This window comes from Chiloscyllium punctatum, chromosome 37 (assembly GCF_047496795.1).
Source record: "Chiloscyllium punctatum isolate Juve2018m chromosome 37, sChiPun1.3, whole genome shotgun sequence".
Lineage (NCBI taxonomy): Eukaryota > Metazoa > Chordata > Chondrichthyes > Orectolobiformes > Hemiscylliidae > Chiloscyllium > Chiloscyllium punctatum.
In genome coordinates this window covers 2,388,544-2,407,221 of record NC_092775.1, presented here as the reverse complement: position 1 = coordinate 2,407,221, position 18,678 = coordinate 2,388,544, and the positions used below count along the sequence as shown (strand labels likewise).

General features: G+C 41.9%; 1 protein-coding gene across 11 annotated transcripts in view; it reads left to right on the top strand.

The window, feature by feature from the left end:
• The window catches only part of ralgapb (Ral GTPase activating protein non-catalytic subunit beta), a 132,587-nt gene that overhangs the window by 77,886 nt on the left and 36,023 nt on the right, over positions 1-18,678 (top strand). For 9 of the 11 annotated variants that reach the window (XR_011954539.1, XM_072556120.1, XM_072556119.1 and 6 more), the window contains 5 exons: positions 8,371-8,504; positions 10,146-10,328; positions 10,742-10,893; positions 11,685-11,872; positions 17,215-17,318. Coding sequence is in view for 10 of the 11 variants with exons in the window: in XM_072556120.1 (XP_072412221.1) it covers positions 8,371-8,504; positions 10,146-10,328; positions 10,742-10,893; positions 11,685-11,872; positions 17,215-17,318 (761 nt within the window). In the remaining variant the exon portion in view is untranslated. The remainder of the gene's footprint in view (positions 1-8,370; positions 8,505-10,145; positions 10,329-10,741; positions 10,894-11,684; positions 11,873-17,214; positions 17,319-18,678) is intronic. The other 2 variants (XM_072556121.1, XM_072556115.1) reach the window with 1 other exon arrangement.

The following is an 18,678-nucleotide window of genomic DNA, read 5'->3' as shown; positions in this document are numbered from 1 at the left end:
AGTTTGCCCTTTCACAAATCTGATAACAGGACAAGGAAGGCAATAAGAACTTCTGTCTTCTTGGCTGCACTCCATTAGCTAAATAACAAACTTTTCTTTTGTGCTGAAACCATTTTTCCCAATTTTTAATTGTTTTAGAAGCCACCGTTCTAGAGACAGCAAAAATATCAAAGGCCTAGAGAAAGCAACAATAATATGAAATTGGGTTAAAAATCTCCATCTAAAATCATATTTCATTGCACTGTATTTTACCTTTTGCTCCATTATTTAGTTGTATGCTGTTTTCCTCTTCCATTTGGTATTTGTATAGAGGCTGAGTTATTTTTATTGTCCCAAGCCTTTTCCCTTTCAAGAAACGTCTGCTAACTTAAAAGATGTAACCTTTTTATCTTTTATCGTTTTATTCATTTTTTTTAAATCAGTTTTTATTTTAATTAGCACTCTGTTTAACTTAAAAGTTTAGTGACATTTAAATGACACCCTAGGTAATAACATTAAATGTGGTATGGACCCCTGAAAGAGAACATGAACTATTCATTTTCCACATCTAAAACTTAACAGACTTGAAAGCTAACAATGCTCATTTTAAAACTATTAAAATTGCACTTGTGCTTTTCTGCAGATTCTGATCATGAATAATCTCCAGAAAACGCAAGTTTATCATGTTGGTAGTTGTTTAAATTCAGTGTAGACTGAACCCATAGCCTTGCCATCACACTGCTGTCAGCTTCCTTAGACCTGGCAAAGATGGATCTTATCCCTTGCACAGGAATTCCTACACCACACACTGGGTGGGGCTGAGAGAGCACTCTTGTGATGAGGCCATAGATACCAAGGCTGCCAAGTAACAATTGCAGCCCAAGCTAGCTTTATTGATTCTTTTAACGACGTAATGAAGAGAATTGATGAGGGCAGAGTGGTGGACATAAGCTATATGGACTTCAGTAAGGCGTTCGACAAGATTCCTCATGGTAGACTGGTTAACAAGGTTAGATCACATGGATTACAGGGAGAACTAGCCATTTGAATGCAGAACTGGCTTAAAGGTAGAAAACAGAGGGTCGTAGTGGAGGGGTTGCTTTTCATACTGGAGGTCTGTGACCAGTGGTGTGCCACAAGGTTTGGGAATAGAAGTTGGGAGGTTACGTGGCAGCTGTACAGGACATTGGTAAGGCTACTTTTGGAATACTGTGTGCAGTTCTAGTCTCCCTGCTACATGAATGATGTTGTGAAACTTGAAAGGGTTCAGAAAAGATTTACAAGAATGTTGCCAGGCTTCGAAGGTTTAAGCGATAAGAAGAGGCTGAATAGGCTGGGGCTATTTTCCCTGGAGCGTGGAGCTGAGGGGTGACCTTTTAGAGGTTTATAAAATCATGAGGGGCGTGGTTAGGGTAATTAGATAAGGTATTTTTCCCAGGGGAGTGGGAATCCAAAACTAGAGGGCATCGATTTAGGGTGAGAGGGGTAAAATTTAAAAGGGACCCAAGGGGCAACTTTTTCACGCAGAGGGCGGTGTGTGTATGGAATGAGCTGTCGGACGAAGTGGTGGAGGCTGGTACAATGACAACATTGAAAAGGCGTCTGCATGGGGTATATGAATAGGAAGGGTTTAGAGGGATATGGGCCAAGTGCTGGCTAATGGGGGCAGCACGGTGGCACAGTAGTTAGCACTGCTGCCTCACAGCGCCAGAGACCCGGGTTCAATTCCCACCTCAGGCGGATCTCTGTGTGGAGTTTGCACATTCTCCCCGTGTCTGCGTGGGTTTGCTCCGGGTGCTCCGGTTTCCTCCCACAATCCAAAAATGTGCAGGTCAGGTGAATTGGCCATGCTAAATTGCCCGTAGTGTTAGGTGAAGGGGTAAATGTAGGAGTACGGGTCTAGGTGGTATACGTTTTGGCGGGTCAGTGTGGACTTGTTGGGACGAAGGGCCTGTTTCCACACTGTAAGTAATCTAATCTAATTAGGTTAGGATGTCTAGCCAGGATGGATGATGTGGACTGAAGGCTCTGTTTCTGTGCTGTACATCTCTATGACTCTATGCACATAGACATGAATAGACTGGAGCCTCAAAGATGACCTGGAATCAATTAGATTAGTTTGGTGTGGACACCACCTCAAACCACACCAGAATGCAATTTGTAGCTCAACGCAAATGTATCAGTGAACAGACTTGGCCAAAAAGCACAGAGTTAGTGGCATATGTCTACGACGGATGTTCCTCAGGACCTTGCATTAAACCCACAGTCCTGCATTCTTCTGGTTTGCTCTTATTCCACATTATCTTTGCTTTAACAAAATCAAAGTGTACATTTCTCTCAATTTAAAAAGGAAGAGAGATTACATTTTTATAAAGCATGTTTTATAGCCTAAGGATATTCAAAAGAACTTGGCTTTGTGCATGGGAGATCATGCCTCATAAATTTGTTAGAGTTCTTTGGTGAAGTGACCAGGAAGATTGACAATAGAAAGATGGTAGACGTAGTCTATATGGATTTCAGTATGGCCTTTGATAAGTTCCACATGGTCAGCTGCTCTTGAAAGATAGATGGCATGGAATCCAGGAGGCACTGGCAAATTGGATACATAATTGCCCCGTTGGTAGGAAGCAGAGAGTAATAGTGGAAGGATGCTTGTCAGACTGGAGGCCTGTGACTAGCTGAGTACCTTGGGCCTATTACTCATTGTTCTCTATATCAATGAGTTGGAAGAGATTATAGAAGGCATGGTTAGTAAGGTTGCAGATGATACTAAAATAGGTGATATCATGGACAGTGAGGAAGATTATCGGAAATTGCAGCAGGACCTTGATCAGCTGGGGAAGTGGGCAGAGAAATGGCAAATGGAGTTTAATATAGATAAGTGTGACATCTTGCATTTTGGAAAGTCAAATCAAGGTAGGGGTTTCATGGTGAGTGGTACAGCCTTAAGGAGTGTAGTGGAACAGAGGGACCTTAGCGTTCAGGTGCACAGTTCTCTGAAAGTAGGGTCATAGACAGGGCAGTGAAAAAGACTTTTGGAACACAGACCTTCATTAGTCAAGGCATTGAGTATAGAAGTTGGGAAATTCTGTTGCAGTTATACTGGACATTGGTGAGGCTGCACTTTAAGTATTATGTTCAGTTTTGGTTCACATTGCTGTTAAACTGGAGGTTATTAAACTGGAAAGAGTGCAGAATGAATTTACAAGGATGTTGGCAAAACTCAAGGGTCTGAGTTATAGTGAGAGGTTAGACAAGGTAGGACTTTTTTTTCTTTAGAGCTTTGAAGACTGAGGAGGGGGAATCTTTATCGAAGTGTTTAAAATCACAAGAGGCATGAATAGGATGAATGTACTCAGTCTTTTTCCCAGGGTTGGATAAGAGAGGACTAGAGGGCATCAGTCTAAAGTAAGAGGGAAAGGATAAAAGGGAACCTGAGGGGCAACATTTTTACACCGAGGGTGGTACGCATATTAAATGAGCTGTCAACAGAAGTGGTTGAGGTGGGTACATTAACAACATTTAAAAGGCATTTGAATAAAAACATGGAAGGGAAAGGGTTAGAAGGATATGGGCCAAGTGCAGGGAAATGGAGTTAGCGTGGATAGACATTTTGGTCAGCATGGGCCAAAGGGCCTGCCTCAGTGCTCTATGACTCAATTACTCTATAACCTCCCAACCAGTGAGGAATTTCTGAAATATAGTTGTCATTGTTTTATAAGAAGCCATTCTCTATATAGCAAGCTTTCACAAACAGCAATAATAATTGCTTGATAATGTTTTGCACAATGTTAGTTGAGGGACAAATTCTGACCAGTGTGCACAAGATATCACTCACCCCTTTGAATTGGTGCTAACCCCTCTCCCCAATACTGTGCTAGATGGTCAACTGGATATCCGCCTCAGTGCCAACAACTTCATACCAGGTTCAGAAATATTTGAAACTGTCTAGTGATTGTTCTTGTGAAGGGCCTGTATCAGGTTTATTCACCTAATTTCCCCCCACACCCCCTCCACCATCTTGGCTGCCTTAGTTGAGAAAGTAGTTTGCATCAACTGTACTAAAGAAAGTGTCCAATTATGTGAGACTGACTTGTAGAATTCTGTGAATGCCAATCCCTTGTTGAATGTTTTCCTGAAAAATGCCTGAAATGACTGACCAACTGAAATAGTCATTTCATGTAACGTGTAAATAAACAGCATTGTAGTATTGCATGTTGAGTTAATTTTGTTCTTTGTTTTGTATGTCTCCCTTCCCAATAGGTTGTCCAGGTATTTGTGTCATGAAAACTGTTTGTCAAATTAAATTCATATGTCAATTGTGTTTATCACCATACAAATTAAATTTCCTGTTTTAAAGAGTACAAAGTATACACACATTTCAAATAATACTTTGTATTTGATTGGCACTTGATAAATCTACATCCCTTTAACTGTTTTACTTTGCTATTTCATTCCAAATTTTACATTCGTTCTACACTAGCTACATGTGGATTTCTTTTTGCCTTTCGTGGCTAACTTTTTTTTGGGGGTCTGGGCATTACTTACAGCCCCTTGTCCCAGATTTGTCAATCCTCTGCATCTGTGTGAAACAGAGGTTGAAGAACTTTTGTTGCACTAATTTAAATATTACCTCAACAAATAGAATCAAGATGTTTTTTGTTTGGAAAGAAGAAGAACATTTATTCATTCCTTTAACATCTTGGACCACAAATGGAATTGTACCAACGTTGCATACTTTTAATGAACATAGAACATAGAAAAATACAGCACAGTACAGGCCCTTTGGCCCTCGATGTTGCGCTGATCCAAGCCCACCTAACCTACACTAGCCCACTATCCTCCATATGTCTATCCAATGCCTGTTTAAATGCCCATAAAGAGGGAGAGTCCACCACTGCTACTAGCAGGGCATTCCATGAACTCACGACTCACCTATTTTTCTAATTACCTTGTTCAGAGATAGTATTAAGCACCTCCAAAGCAGGTGGTATTTGAGTCCCAGGGTTATTGGCACTATCACTGTGCCACAAGAGGGTCCCTAAATTATTCAGCGACCTTTCTCTATTTGTTCATGGGATCTAAATAGTGTTGGTTAAGCAAGCATTTGTTGCCTTTCCCTCATTGCCCTGGAGCAGATGATGGTGAGCTATCTCGTTGCACTGTTGCAGACCTTGAGGCTTGGAGACATCAACAATGCTGTCAGGGTTCAAGTTCCAGGATTTTGACCCAGTGACAGTGAAGAAATGGAGATTCAAGTCCAAATCAAAATGCCTAGGAAGCATAGGACACAAGTGATTATCATTTCTGACTCTCTTTATAAAATCTTTTTCATGAAATAGTATGGTGCTAAATACATGATGACTTAATTAAATTTGATTGGTTCTGGGCTCATTTTACTGTTAATTGACTATTGCTGGCTTTCTGTAGAACTGAAAGGCTGTTCAGATGTAATGTGTGACTTAAGGTGTTTCAATACAGATTCCATTGACTTTTATGAACCACAGGAATTCAAGTTGAAATATAAATGTCATTTTGTCTGTGTGTTCCCATGATTTGGTCATTAGCTGAATTCAGGTTTGAGAGTTCCTGGCATGAGATTTTAATCAACTTATTATGACACACCTCAGGGGTAAGTGAGGTTTGTGAACCTTCTGGCCCAGAGGTAGAGAGATTACCAGTGTACCACAAGACCTCCACCCCCCACCCCTTCTCCCTCAAGCAGTTCAAACGCAATGAAGGAGGACAAAATTGATCTGATTTTTCTGGGATGCATAGGGCAAAATCTGCTTGGACTCCTGTTTCTAATTAGTATCCCCCAACAAGGGTGCATATGTATATCTGTACATGCACTTGTACCAGAACTAGTTGAAAATACATAAGCATGCACGTGCACGTACTGGCTGTAGCTGGAAATGTGTGTATACATGTTTATGTGCTTATTGGTTTGTGCCTGGTCTAACTGGATGGTACTTATATCAGGCCTAACTGCGATTGCATTCCATCTGAATGCCCAAACGGCCTTTCCAAGTTGGTGTGAAAAATAAAACCTAAAGTGAGAGGGCAGCAAATGTTTTGCATCCATAAAAAATCAAGATATGCAACGATAAAACTTTCGCAATGTTCATCTCGTGCTATCCCTTCAACAAAAACAAAATTTGATCAGATCAGAATTCCCTGAGACTGCACCTTTCCATGGCAATTCCAACTGCAATTCCAGGAATAATTTGCTGCTGGGAACACACATCCTTTGCATGCTGTGTTTGAAGGCATTGCCTTCCTGTCCAAATCTTTCACATATGTGCAGTGTGAAATACTTACACCAAACTGGAATGTTTTTCACAAATGTTTGTCATCAACTGTTTGGAAGCATTTCCCACCATAGTGTGGGACTACATTGGATTCATTAACCTGCGCCCAGCATATCCATTTCCACCTATACAACCAAAACAGTCCCTTTGATATAAAGTTAAGCATTGGATTATGATAAAGTGACAACAATTAATCAAGGCTGAATGCCCTATTCCTAATTCTTGTGTGTATGGCACAACGTATAATGCCAGAGCCGACATCTCCCGTTTCAATCCGACACGCTTTGTTATAGTTGCCGACTGTGCGTGATACAATGCCCCATTGATAGAAGTCTGGTAGTAATGTAAACTAGCATGATCCACTGGATATCAAGATTTTCAAATCTCCCTTCTCCCTTTGAGAGTTCTGATACTGGTATATTTTTGATATATCCTTATTTAGAAAGGAACTTACTAACCATCAAGCAAAAGGGGGAATTTTAAATTTTAACATTGCAAGCCTTCCCACCATATCCCTGAAAATAAAGTTTTTAAAGCAAGTGTAGCCCTTCCATTGTAGAATTGTTTCTAAAACATATTGTCTTGATCTTTAAATCTGTTATGAAACACTTCAAAGATTTATTATTGATATATATCAGAAACATATATTCAAATTATCATGATCATTTGCTGTGTTGTTACTGAACAGTACCTTGATGGTTCTTCTACTTGTTCACACAAGTCTACATATAAACAATATACAATCACTGTCATTTAGGACAATTGTTTTACTTCCAATTCCCTATTATTATTGGGTAGAAAATGTCTGCTAGCATTCTGATTGGGATATTTGGTACATTTCATTGGAGCTGTCCAGTGAAAAGCATATAATAATTTAGCCAAAGTCTAATTTTTTTTGAATTGGTGCATTGTTGCAGTGGAGGAGTGCAGCTTGTAATTAGACTCCATGATGATCATCCTTTAGGCCATTTCATCCCATTCTACCAGTAACAGCCCAACAATCTGTTCAATATAGCTTAAATGCCTAATTCTGTTATGATGTTCTCCATAGTCAAATTTCCTTCTCAAAGACATAAATATTGGCCACCTGTGAAACTATGCCCCGAAGGAACAGGCAGATGAGTAAACTCCTTCATAGGAAATCTGAAGAGGAATAGTGGTTGTGAACAACTGCAAGATACCTTTTCTGGTCATAGCATCACTTCCATTGTAACTGGTCACATTGCTGAGAATAACAGTTTGTGTTTTGAAATTCCCAAAGATAAGAATTGTAATGCAAATCATGCAAGATCCGGATCAAATTTGAGGAGTGATTGGCTTCCTCCAGTTCCTATGTTCCTGCACTGAATTCTCACTTTATTTCTAGGAGCTAAGATTCTGTCAGACAATGATTATAGTGGAGTGTTTGGCCCATGATTTGGCTTAGGGACGGATCATTCTCATTATAAAACAAAGTCTTTTTATTATTAGTTTATTAGCCAGGCTCGTATCCTGGAACTGGGTGCCTATTCCCTTATTAATATGATTGTTGCTCAACTTTTGAAATACTTTATCTGTACCCTTCAATTTCCACAAAATTCCCCACCCCTTGTTTCACTGTTAACAACTCATTCCTACAGTATTAAATCATTCTATGTAATCGTTTAGGTGAAAAAGTGGGGGTAATTAATATGATTTTGGCCATCTTCAATCAGATGCATTTTCGGGCCTTTGAGCTCTTGAACACTGGATGGAAAAGCTTTTTTTTTTGTGACAAAAAGATTATGTTTATCCAAAACAGCCCTGCAAGTTGCATTTATCTTTCCATCTGTGCTATTTGATGCAAAATTGGTCTGTAAAATGTTACACTTTGTCCCACATTGTTGATATGAAGACTTGAGTTCTTTCATTCTAATACTGTTGTTAATGACTACCAAATCGACACAGCCTCATTGCTACTGGGATGGAGCAGTTTTCCTTTTTGATTGTTCTTTACTGCATGGGTGGTGAGTTTGTGCTTGTTTTGATTGCTTTGCTTGTAGTTACTAATGCCTAGTTGTTTTCCCTCCCCGTGGTGTGTGGTATTGGGGTTATATCATAGCTCTTCATACAGATACAGCATCGGGACTACTGATTCGCAGTATCCATTTGGTGACACAGCGACTGAACTCCCAATGGAGACAGGACATGAGCATCTCGTTGGCAGCACTTGAATTGCTCTCTGGGTTAGCCAAGGTACAGTGGTGCTTAAATTTTATTTTCATTTTATACTTAATTTAACAAACCAACTGAGTGTGGACACAGCTGACCACTCGAACATATTAAACAAGCTATTGTTATAAGTGGAAAGATTCAGAGAGTTGTTAGGTAAAAGGAGTCTTTTAGTTGAAGTGTCTTCAAATTGTAGAGAATTGCTGGTTATGATGTTGCTCTTTGAGATCCAAAAAATGAGAGGGTTTGAGTTGTGCAAAAAAAATTCAAGATAGTTTTCTGTTGATACTTCTCAAAATATGAGCAATAGGTAAAACTATCTTTTTAAGCTACTACTAATATGATGCTCCCATCAAGCCAAAGTGATGTTCTGCCTATCATACAAATGAGTAATATGTTAAATGAATTTCCATGCCGGTGAAATACTGGGTCTGTAGGTTGTACACTCAAAACATTCAAATAAGTTCTGCCCAGTTCACAAGATATCCACATTCTTACGGTGTCAAGAACATTTTCTTAAAACAAGGTTTTTCAGCACATTAAAATTGTGAGGTGATCCAGAATAGCACATCTCAGTAATGCACAATAGTTATATATCTGAATTCTGCATGTGATAAATTCCTTCAGATAATTTGCGCTGGTTTGCACAAATGATCATTTTGGATCTCTGGGAACATGAGGACTTTGAGCAGTTTTTAAATCCACCAATCTGTCATACACAAAAGATAAAAGGTGCATGTTTCAATTTGACTCAAATCCAGAAGGAAATCTGAGAGAAAATTGAAGACACAAAATAGAAATGTGATGAATGAATTCCTTTATAGGTCAGAAGGCAAAACTTAAGTTACTTTCTGTGGGCATCTAAAAGCTAGGGTGCCAGTCAAGTGGGCTGGCATGTTTATGGTGGCATTGAGTTTCACAATATTGCTAGAGCTGTTTTTGAAATCTAAATAAAGCAATTAAAATGAGCAAATGGACAGAATTCTCCTAAATTTTCCTAGGTGAGGAAGCAAGAAAGGGGGCGAAATCAAAATGCACTCAACTCAGCAACTGGAATCAGTTGGGTTAATTCAAAACAATATTGTTTCAGATCTTTTTGGAGAGAGGTTTGCAAGCCCCACATGGTGGCACCATGATGGAAAGTGGAGTGTGCTCCTTTCCTGATCACTCCTCACCATGACCCACTCTGAGAACTTGACTGACAGTAAAAATGGCTTCAGACAGGCTTCCCACCACAAGGTGAGCAGCAAATTTGAAGATTCAGCTGATAAAGGGACCATTTCACCAGGTTTAAATGACATTTTGCCGAAAGCCAGTATGACTGTGGGTTTGAGGGTTTATACAGGGTGTGTAGCTGTCTGGGTTTAGTGACGGGCCTCTCCTTTCTTGGGTCATCAGCCCCCTTGAAGTACCTTATTCAGCAGTTGCTGCCTGTGCAATCAAGAAGGACATCCTATCGCATGGCCATGCCAGTTACCAGCTGCTGCAGAGGATTAGGCTCATTCTCATTGCTTTTTCTAGATTTTAAAAAGCCTGAAGAAACATTTTTATTTACATAGATTTTCCTTTACAGCTTCACCAACTTCAGCCTCCTTTTGCTGATCTTTCTTGCAATCCTTTTCATGATCTCCAAAATGGATGTAAATGATTTGTTCTTTAAAACAGGTAAAAGTGAGCGTGGATTCAACAGACCGAAAGCGTGCAGTTAGTTCAGTGTGCAGTTACATTGTGCACCAGTGTAGCAGACCGGCTCCATTTCATTCCCGAGATCTACACTCTATGATTGTTGCAGCCTTCCAGTGTCTCTGTGTCTGGCTCTCAGAGCATCCGGATATGCTAAATGAAAAGGTATGTTTGGTTTGCATATCTTACTGTGGGCTTTAACAGTAGTTTGATGTGTTGAGTCTTTCCTGCCCTTCATTCTCCCCTTTCTCATCTCAGCTCTGCTTCTTCAAACCAACCATCATCATCTTGAGTTGGGGATTTGTTATTCAGTGTTACACTCGTAAGTTCAAAAGCCAAAAGATGTCCCAGATTTGCTAGAAAATCACAAGTGAAACTTCATCCTACTGTACAGTCGGAACAAAGATTAGAACTTTGACATTAGATGAAGGGAATAATCAAAGTAATGTGCCTTACATCAACACCCTTTACTGAAAATTTAATCTGGTCCATTTAAGAGATTGAGTGAGAAGTGCACGAGGTTGACTTAATTTAGGAAGACTGTCTCTTTCAGTCTAAGAATCTTCATGCTTCCTTAGGATTGTCTGATAGAGGTGCTGGAGATTGTTGAACTGGGAATCTCGGGGAGCAAGTCTAAAACCAGCGATCAGGAGGTGCGGTACAAGGGAGATAAAGAACCAAACCCTGCTTCAATGAGAGTAAAGGATGCTGCTGAGGCTACACTGACATGGTAAGACGTAGAATTAATTTGGGCAATATTGCCCTGAATTAACCAAAGTGATTCTCTGATATTCTTTCGAGAAGGAATGCCATCACCCTTCCTTAATCTCAGTCCCAAACTAGAACAGCACTCTGGCAAATAAAACTATGAAAATATGAAATATTCTATCAAGCCTTCTATCCAGTGGCTTGATGGGTGCAATGGGACCAGTATGTGCTGGTCTTGCCACTGACAACCACATTCTACATGAAAAATTTTCAAAGGAGAAAAATTTCATTTCGATTGATAAACATTGAGTGCTGCGTTTCCCAATATTACTGTATTCCCTACGCCAATTGAAGGGAATTAGACTGCTGTCTGAATAGGAAGAGGCTCGGGGGTTAAGTGGAGGAAACAGGACAATAGCAGTAAGTGAGATGTTGGATGAGAGAGTTGGCATAGTTGTGATGGGCTGAATGGCCACCTCCTACAACTGACACAATTTTGTGCTACATTAGTGACTGCACTTCAGAAACATTTTGTTAGTTGAGAAGTTCTTTGTGACATCCTAAGGAAAGACTAGGTTCAAATATAAATGCAAGTTCTTTCTGATTGTTGTTATTTTCTATGTCTTAATAGAAGAGCTAAAAATAGATGAGATCAGTCAGACCAAAGAGACCTGAATTTTGCTGACTATGCTGGCTGCTTAAGGTTAAGTTTTTTTATTAATGTAGATTTCTATTAACTTGTATGCTGCTTTTCAAATGGGTGTGTGTATATAAAGATATAATGGATATTATTGATTTTTTTTTTGTTTTAAGTATAATGCAGTTGCTCGGAGCATTCCCTTCTCCAAGTGGCCCTGCCTCACCATGCAGTCTTCTCAATGAAGAAACACTAATCAAGTACTCCAGGCTGACCTCAACCAGCAAGAACCATTTCCGGTACTTTGTCTTGGATAACAGCATCATCTTAGCAATGTTAGAGCAGCCACTGGGCAATGATCAGAGTGAGTTCACAATCTCTTTCTAATCCAGTGCTTTGTATTTATGATTTGCTAGGGAGCAGGGATTTCAGTTACTCAAAAACAATGCCTATTGCTCTTTGTAACTCAACCCTGACATTGGTAGAAGCTTAAAGATCTTTCTTTAAGACTATTTTAACCAACTTAGTCCAAACTCTTCAAGGTCTGAATTGGTTCATGGCCTTCTATGGGCCCACTGCACTGGAGAGCACAAGATCCAACTTCTATCTCAACTTTGTAATTATAAGAGACTGGTAGCACGGTGGCTCAGTGGTTAGCACTGCTGCCTCACAGCACCAGGATCCCAGGTTCGATTCCAGCCTTGGGCAACTGTCTGTGTGGAGTTTGCACATTCTCTCAGTGTCTGCGTGGGTTTCCTCCAGGTGCTCTGGTTTCTTCCCACTGTCCAAAGATGTGCAGGTCAGGTGAATTGGCCATGCTAAATTGCCCGTAGTGTGAGCTGCATTCGTCAGAAGGAAATGGATCTGGGTGGGTTACTCTTTGGAGGGTCGGTGTGGACTTGTTGGGCCAAAGGGCCTGTTTCCATACTGTAGGGAATCTTAAAAAAAAACTGTGGCAGCACAATGGAAGTCAATGTAGTAATATCCCTGGGTGCCAGTGCTCAGTCATGATTAACTCTTAACAGAATTTGTAATGAACCAATGCATAGAACATAGAAGAATACAGCGCATTACAGGCCCTTTGGCCCTCGATGTTGCGCCGATCTAAGCCCACCTAACCTACACTAGCCCACTATCCTCCATATGTCTATCCAATGCCCGTTTAAATGCCCATAAAGAGGGAGAATCCACCACTGCTACTGGCAGGGCATTCCATGAACTCATGACTCACTGAATAAAGAATCTACCCCTAACATCTGTCCTATACCTACCACCCCTTAATTTAAAGCTATGCCCCCTCGTAATAGCTGACTCCATACGTGGAAAAAGGTTCTCTTGGTCAACCCTATCTAAACCCCTAATCGTCTTGTACACCTCTATCAAATCACCCCTAAACCTTCTTTTCTCCAATGAAAACAGCCCCAAGTGCCTCGGCCTTTCCTCATACGATCTTCCTACCATACCAGACAACATCCTGGTAAACCTCCTCTGCACCCGTTCCAGTGCCTCCACATCCTTCCTATAGTATGGCGACCAAAACGTCACACTATACTCCAGATGCGGCAGCACCAGAGTCTTGTACAACTGCAACATGACCTCAGGACTCTGGAACTCAATTCCTCTACCAATAAAAGCCAGTACGCCATATGCCTTCTTCACTGCACCATTTACCTGGGTGGCAACTTTCAGAGATCAGTGTACATGGACACCAAGATCCCTCTGCTCATCCACACTACCAAGTATCCGACCATTAGCCCAGTACCCCATCTTTTTGTTACTCCTACCAAAGTGAATGACTTCACACTTAGCTACATTGAACTCCATTTGCCACCTTTCTGCCCAGATCTGCAGCTTATCTATATCCTGCTGTAACCTGCCACATCCTTCCTCACTGTCAACAACTCCACCGACTTTCGTATCATCCGCAAACTTGCTCACCCAACCTTCTAGCCCTTCCTCCAGGTCATTTATAAAAATGACAAACAGCAATGGTCCCAAAACAGATCCTTGCGGAACACCACTAGTAACTGCACTCCAAGATGAACCTTTTCCATCAACTACTACCCTCTGTCTTCTTCCAGAGAGCCAATTCCTAATCCAAACCTCCAACTCACCTCCGTATGTTTTGCAGTAGCCTACCATGGGGAACCTTATCAAACGCCTTACTAAAATCCATATACTCCACATCTACCACTTTACCCTCGTCCACCTCCTTAGTCACCTTCTCAAAGAATTCAGTAAGGTTTGTGAGGCACGACCTGCCCTTCACAAAACCATGCTGACTATCTTTGATCACATTATTCCTATCCAGATGTTCATAAATCCTATCCCTTACAATTCTCTCTAAGACTTTGCCCACAACAGAAGTGAGACTCACTGGCCTATAGTTACTAGGATTATCCCTACTCCCCTTCTTGAACAAGGGAACCACGTTTGCTAGCCTCCAGTCCTCTGGCACTATTCCTGTAGACAACGAGGACATAAAAATTGAGGCCAATGGCTCTGCAATCTCCTCCCTTGCTTCCCAGAGAATCCTAGGATAAATGCCATCAGGCCCAGGGGACTTATCTCTTTTCACCCTTTCCAGAATTTTCAACACCTCTTCCCTTCATACCTCAAAGCCGTCCATTCTAATTAATTGTGACTCAGTATTAACATCGGCAACAATGTCCTGTTCCTGAGTGAATACTGACGAAAAGTATTCATTCAGTGTCTCCCCAATCTCTTCAGCCTCCACACGCAATTTCCTTGACTGGATCTCTTCCTACCCTAGTCATTCTTTTACTCCTGACATACTTATAGGGTTTGGGTTTTGAGTTTTCCCTAATCCTACCAACTAAGGACTTTTCATGTCCCCTCCTTGCTGCTCTTAGCTCTCTCTTCAGATCCTTCCTGGCTATCTTATAACTCTCAAAGTCAAATATTGCAGTAAGACAATATTCGACTTAATAATTTCAGAGAGAGCAATTCCAAGAAAATAATGGTGGCTGTGCTCAAAAATAAAATCTGTGATGAAAGCAAAGACATACACTGGTCACAGTGTGAAAATGCAGATTAAGTGCAGACTTAATAAATGTAGCTCTAAATAGATATACAAGGAAACGAAGCAATGAAGGAATGAAAATCCTACTTTACTGAAACCATTGGGGGTGGGGGGGTGCGAATCTGAAAACTGCAAAAATCTAGCAGTCTCCTAGGATAGCAATAAGCACTGTTGTTGCTGCCAAATGCAGCAGTAAGCAGTTCTTTGAGCTTAACAGCGAGAGGATTAACACAGAAATAGATCCATTAAGGAGGCAACAGAGTTGAACTAAAAGCAGCGAACATTCCAAATGATTATTTTCTAGACCTGTGCATAAGGGAAGGTACTAATCATAAGAGAGAGATATTTTAGAACATAAGGAAAGAGTAAGAAAATGGAGCTAAGAGGTTGCTCTTTCTCTGAGACAGTGCTGTTGCAATGAGGTGTACAATTCTGTGGTTCCTTCCATTGCCACAGGCTTATCAACTCCATCCCTCCTCTCCACCCTGTCCTTGTTGCACAATTCCTTCTAAGTGCTGGTTTACTGTGTAGTCAGTCAAAAAGTGTGGTGCTGGAAAAGCACAGCAGGTCAGGCAGCATCCGAGCAGCAGGAGAGTCGACGTTTCAGGCATAAGCCCTTCATCAGGAATTCTGTAGTCAGCCAGTCTTAGCGATAGAAACCTGTGGCAGCTACCTTCACTGAGCTGAGCTCAGTAATTTTCATTTGCAACTTGATCTTGAAGTTCTAATTTCTGAGATCTGAATTGTGTCGTTGCCTTGTCTCTCAAGTCTTTTATCAAAACAGCTTGTTCGTTTTCAGAGTTTGAAAATGTGTTGCTGGAAAAGCGCAGCAGGTCAGGCAGCATCCAAGGAACAGGAAAATCGACGTTTTGGGCATGAGCCCTTCTTCAGGAATGAGGAAATTGTGTCCAGCGGGCTAAGATAAAAGGTAGGGAGGAGGGACTTGGGGGAGGGGTGTTGGAAATGCGATAGGTGGAGGGAGGTCAAGGTGAGGGTGATAGGACGGAGTGGGGGTGCGGGCGGAAAGGTCAGGAAGAAGATTACAGGTTAGGAAAGCGGTGCTGAGTTCGAGGGATTTGGCTGAGACAAGGTGGGGGGGGGTGGGGGAGGAGAAATGAGGAAACTGGAGAAGTCAGAGTTCATCCCTTGTGGTTGGAGGGTTCCTAGGCCGAAGATGAGGCGCTCTTCCTCCAACCGTCGTGTTGCTATGGTCTGGCGATGGAGGTCCGGGTGTCCCAGAGGACCAACCAACCCAACCACCCCGCGGCTCAACACTTCAATTCCCCCTCCCACTCCACCAAGGACATGCAGGTCCTTGGACTCCTACACCGTCAGACAATAGCAACACGACGGTTGGAGGAAGACCGCCTCATCTTCCACCTAGGAACCCTCCAACCACAAGGGATGAACTCGGTTTTCTCCAGTTTCCTCATTTCCTCTCCTCCCACCTTGTCTCAGTCAAATCCCTCGAAATCAGCACCGCCTTCCTAACCTGCAATCTTCTTCCTGACCTCTCCGCCCCCACCCCCACTCTGGCCTATCACCCTCACCTTGACCTCCTTCCACCTATCGCATTTCCAACGCCCCTCCCCCAAGTCCCTCCTCCCTACCTTTTATCTTAGCCTGCTGGACACACTTTCCTCATTCCTGAAGAAGGGCTCATGCCTGAAATGTCGATTCTCCTGCTCCTTGGATGCTGCCTGACCTGCTGCACTTTTCCAGCAACACATTTTCAGCTCTGATCTCCAGCATCTGCAGTCCTCACTTTCCCCTCGAACATTTTCAGAGTTTGCATTACACAAGCATCTGGCAGCTTTAAGCTAAACACACATTAAATGTTGAGAATCAAAAAAAGAAGAGTTTTTAACCTTCAGCTGCTTGCTGGGAATTGTTTTAGTGATTTATGTTGGTCATCTCTTCTGTCAGGGCAATGTCTCAGATATAATCGACTCTTGGGCTTTTGTGAATCAATGCTAGTCTTACCCTAAAACAGCTTGTAAGCATTGGCAGTGTGCTTGGAAGTTTTCTGATGCTGTCAGCTGCTCCAGTCACTGCTTTAGTCTCAGGGTGTCCCATACAGCAAGTAATTTGTAAATGTCAGTTCACCAGAAACTGTGGCCTTATAAAACTCAATATTCAGTCCACAACTCTATAAAAATGAAAGGGCATTAGGTTGTGTATCTAATTTCTGTCTTTAAAATAAAGTGGAAGAATAACTATAAATGTTGGAAATACACTGTCACTCCAACTGAGACAGAGAGAAAGAGATTTTAATCAGTAACAGAATCAAAGTTTACGGGGCAAAGGCAGGAAAATGGAGTTGAGGATTATTCGATCAGCCTTGATGTTACTGAATGGCAGAGCAGACTCAATGGGCTGGTTGGCCCTTTTTAGCCCCTACATCTTCTGGGACCTATGAGGAGAGAACGGGTTGCCTTTTTAGAAAATGCTTTCCCCCTCCCTATTGTGTTTATCATATAGCCCACAATGTTGAGGAATAGTACCAATATTTCAGAATACTAACGATGGGAAGCTAAGTGCAGCATGTGAAGGGGCGGGCAGCCAACTGGAGAAAGGAAAATTTCGCTAGTGGAAAATAATGTTTTACACAAGCGCTGCCTAACATTTTTTTGGGGAACGTCTTTTGGTTGCTTTCTCCACAGATCCTTGCCCTTCAGTTACTGTCCTGATCAGGGGAATGTCTGGGAGACATGCATGGACCATGCAACTGTATCATCAGCCGAGGGGGTCTCGAGCAAGCCAAAAGGTTTGAATTCAATGCAATAATACTAAATTACCTGATGCCTCAATGTTTTATTCCATGATCAGTCCAACTAAGATTTATGCTGTTACTGAAAAATCAAATTGACCTTTTAGGTAAAAGCAATTAAGTCAACAACTACTGTACTTCTGTTCATTTTGGAATTACAGGAACACTCCAGTATTAGCATATACTGAAGCTTCTGCGCGCACAGTAGGGCAGATGAGTTGCTAGTGGTGTCCTGTGCCAAAAGTGGCAACCAATTCAGTTCACTCTGCATGATATCAAGAATTGGTTGGAGGCGCTGTATACTGCAAAGGCAGAGGGCCCTGACAACACTTCAGCAATCCTACTGTAAACGTATGCTTGAGAATTGCTGCTCCCGTAGCAAAAGTCTTCCAGTACAGTTACAACACTGACATCTACTGACAATGTGGAAAATTGCCCAGTATGTCCTGTACACAAAATGCTGGTATGGATCGAGCTGCCAGAGGAAGTGGTGCACGCTGGTACAATTGCAGCATTTAAAAGGCATCTGGATAGGTATATGAATAGGAAGGGTTTGGAGGGATATGGGCCAAGTGTTGGCAGGTGGGCCTAGATTGGGTTGGGATATCTGGTCGGCATGGACGAGTTGGACTGAAGGTTCTGTTTCTGTGCTGTACATCTCTATGACTCAATGGCAAATCGAACCCAGCCAATTACCACCCCATCAGTCTTCTCTCGATCATCAGGAAACTGATGGAAGGTGTATCAACAGTGCTATCAAGCAGCACCTGCTCAGTGATGCCCAGTTTGGAGTCCCAAAGGGCTACTTAGCTCCTGACCTCATTACAGCCTTGGTTCAAACATGGACAAAAGAGCTGAATTCCAGAGGGGAGGGGAGAGTGACAGTCCTTGAAATCAAAGCTGTATTCAACTGAGTGTGGCATCAAGGAGCCCTGGCAAAACCCCCTGTGGTCAGTGGAAATTGCGGCAAGTTCTCCACGGGATGAAGTCATACCTGGCACTTAGGGAAGATGGTTATGGTTGTTAGAGATCAGTCATCTCAGCTCCAGGACAACAGGGTGGTGTCCTCAGCCTAGCCATCTTCAGCTGCTTCATCAATGATCTTCCCTCCATCATAAAGTCAGAAGTGGGATGTTCACTGATTATTGAGCAATATTCAGCACCATTCACATCTCCTCAGATACTGAAGCAGTCCATGTTTAGATGCAACAAGATCTGGACAGTATCCACATTTGGGCTGAAAGGTCGCAAGTAATATTTGAAAATATTTTGCAATGACCCCAATAAGAGACACAATCTAAGTATCACTTGTTAACATCCAATAGTGTTACCATCACTGAATCCCCTAATATCAACA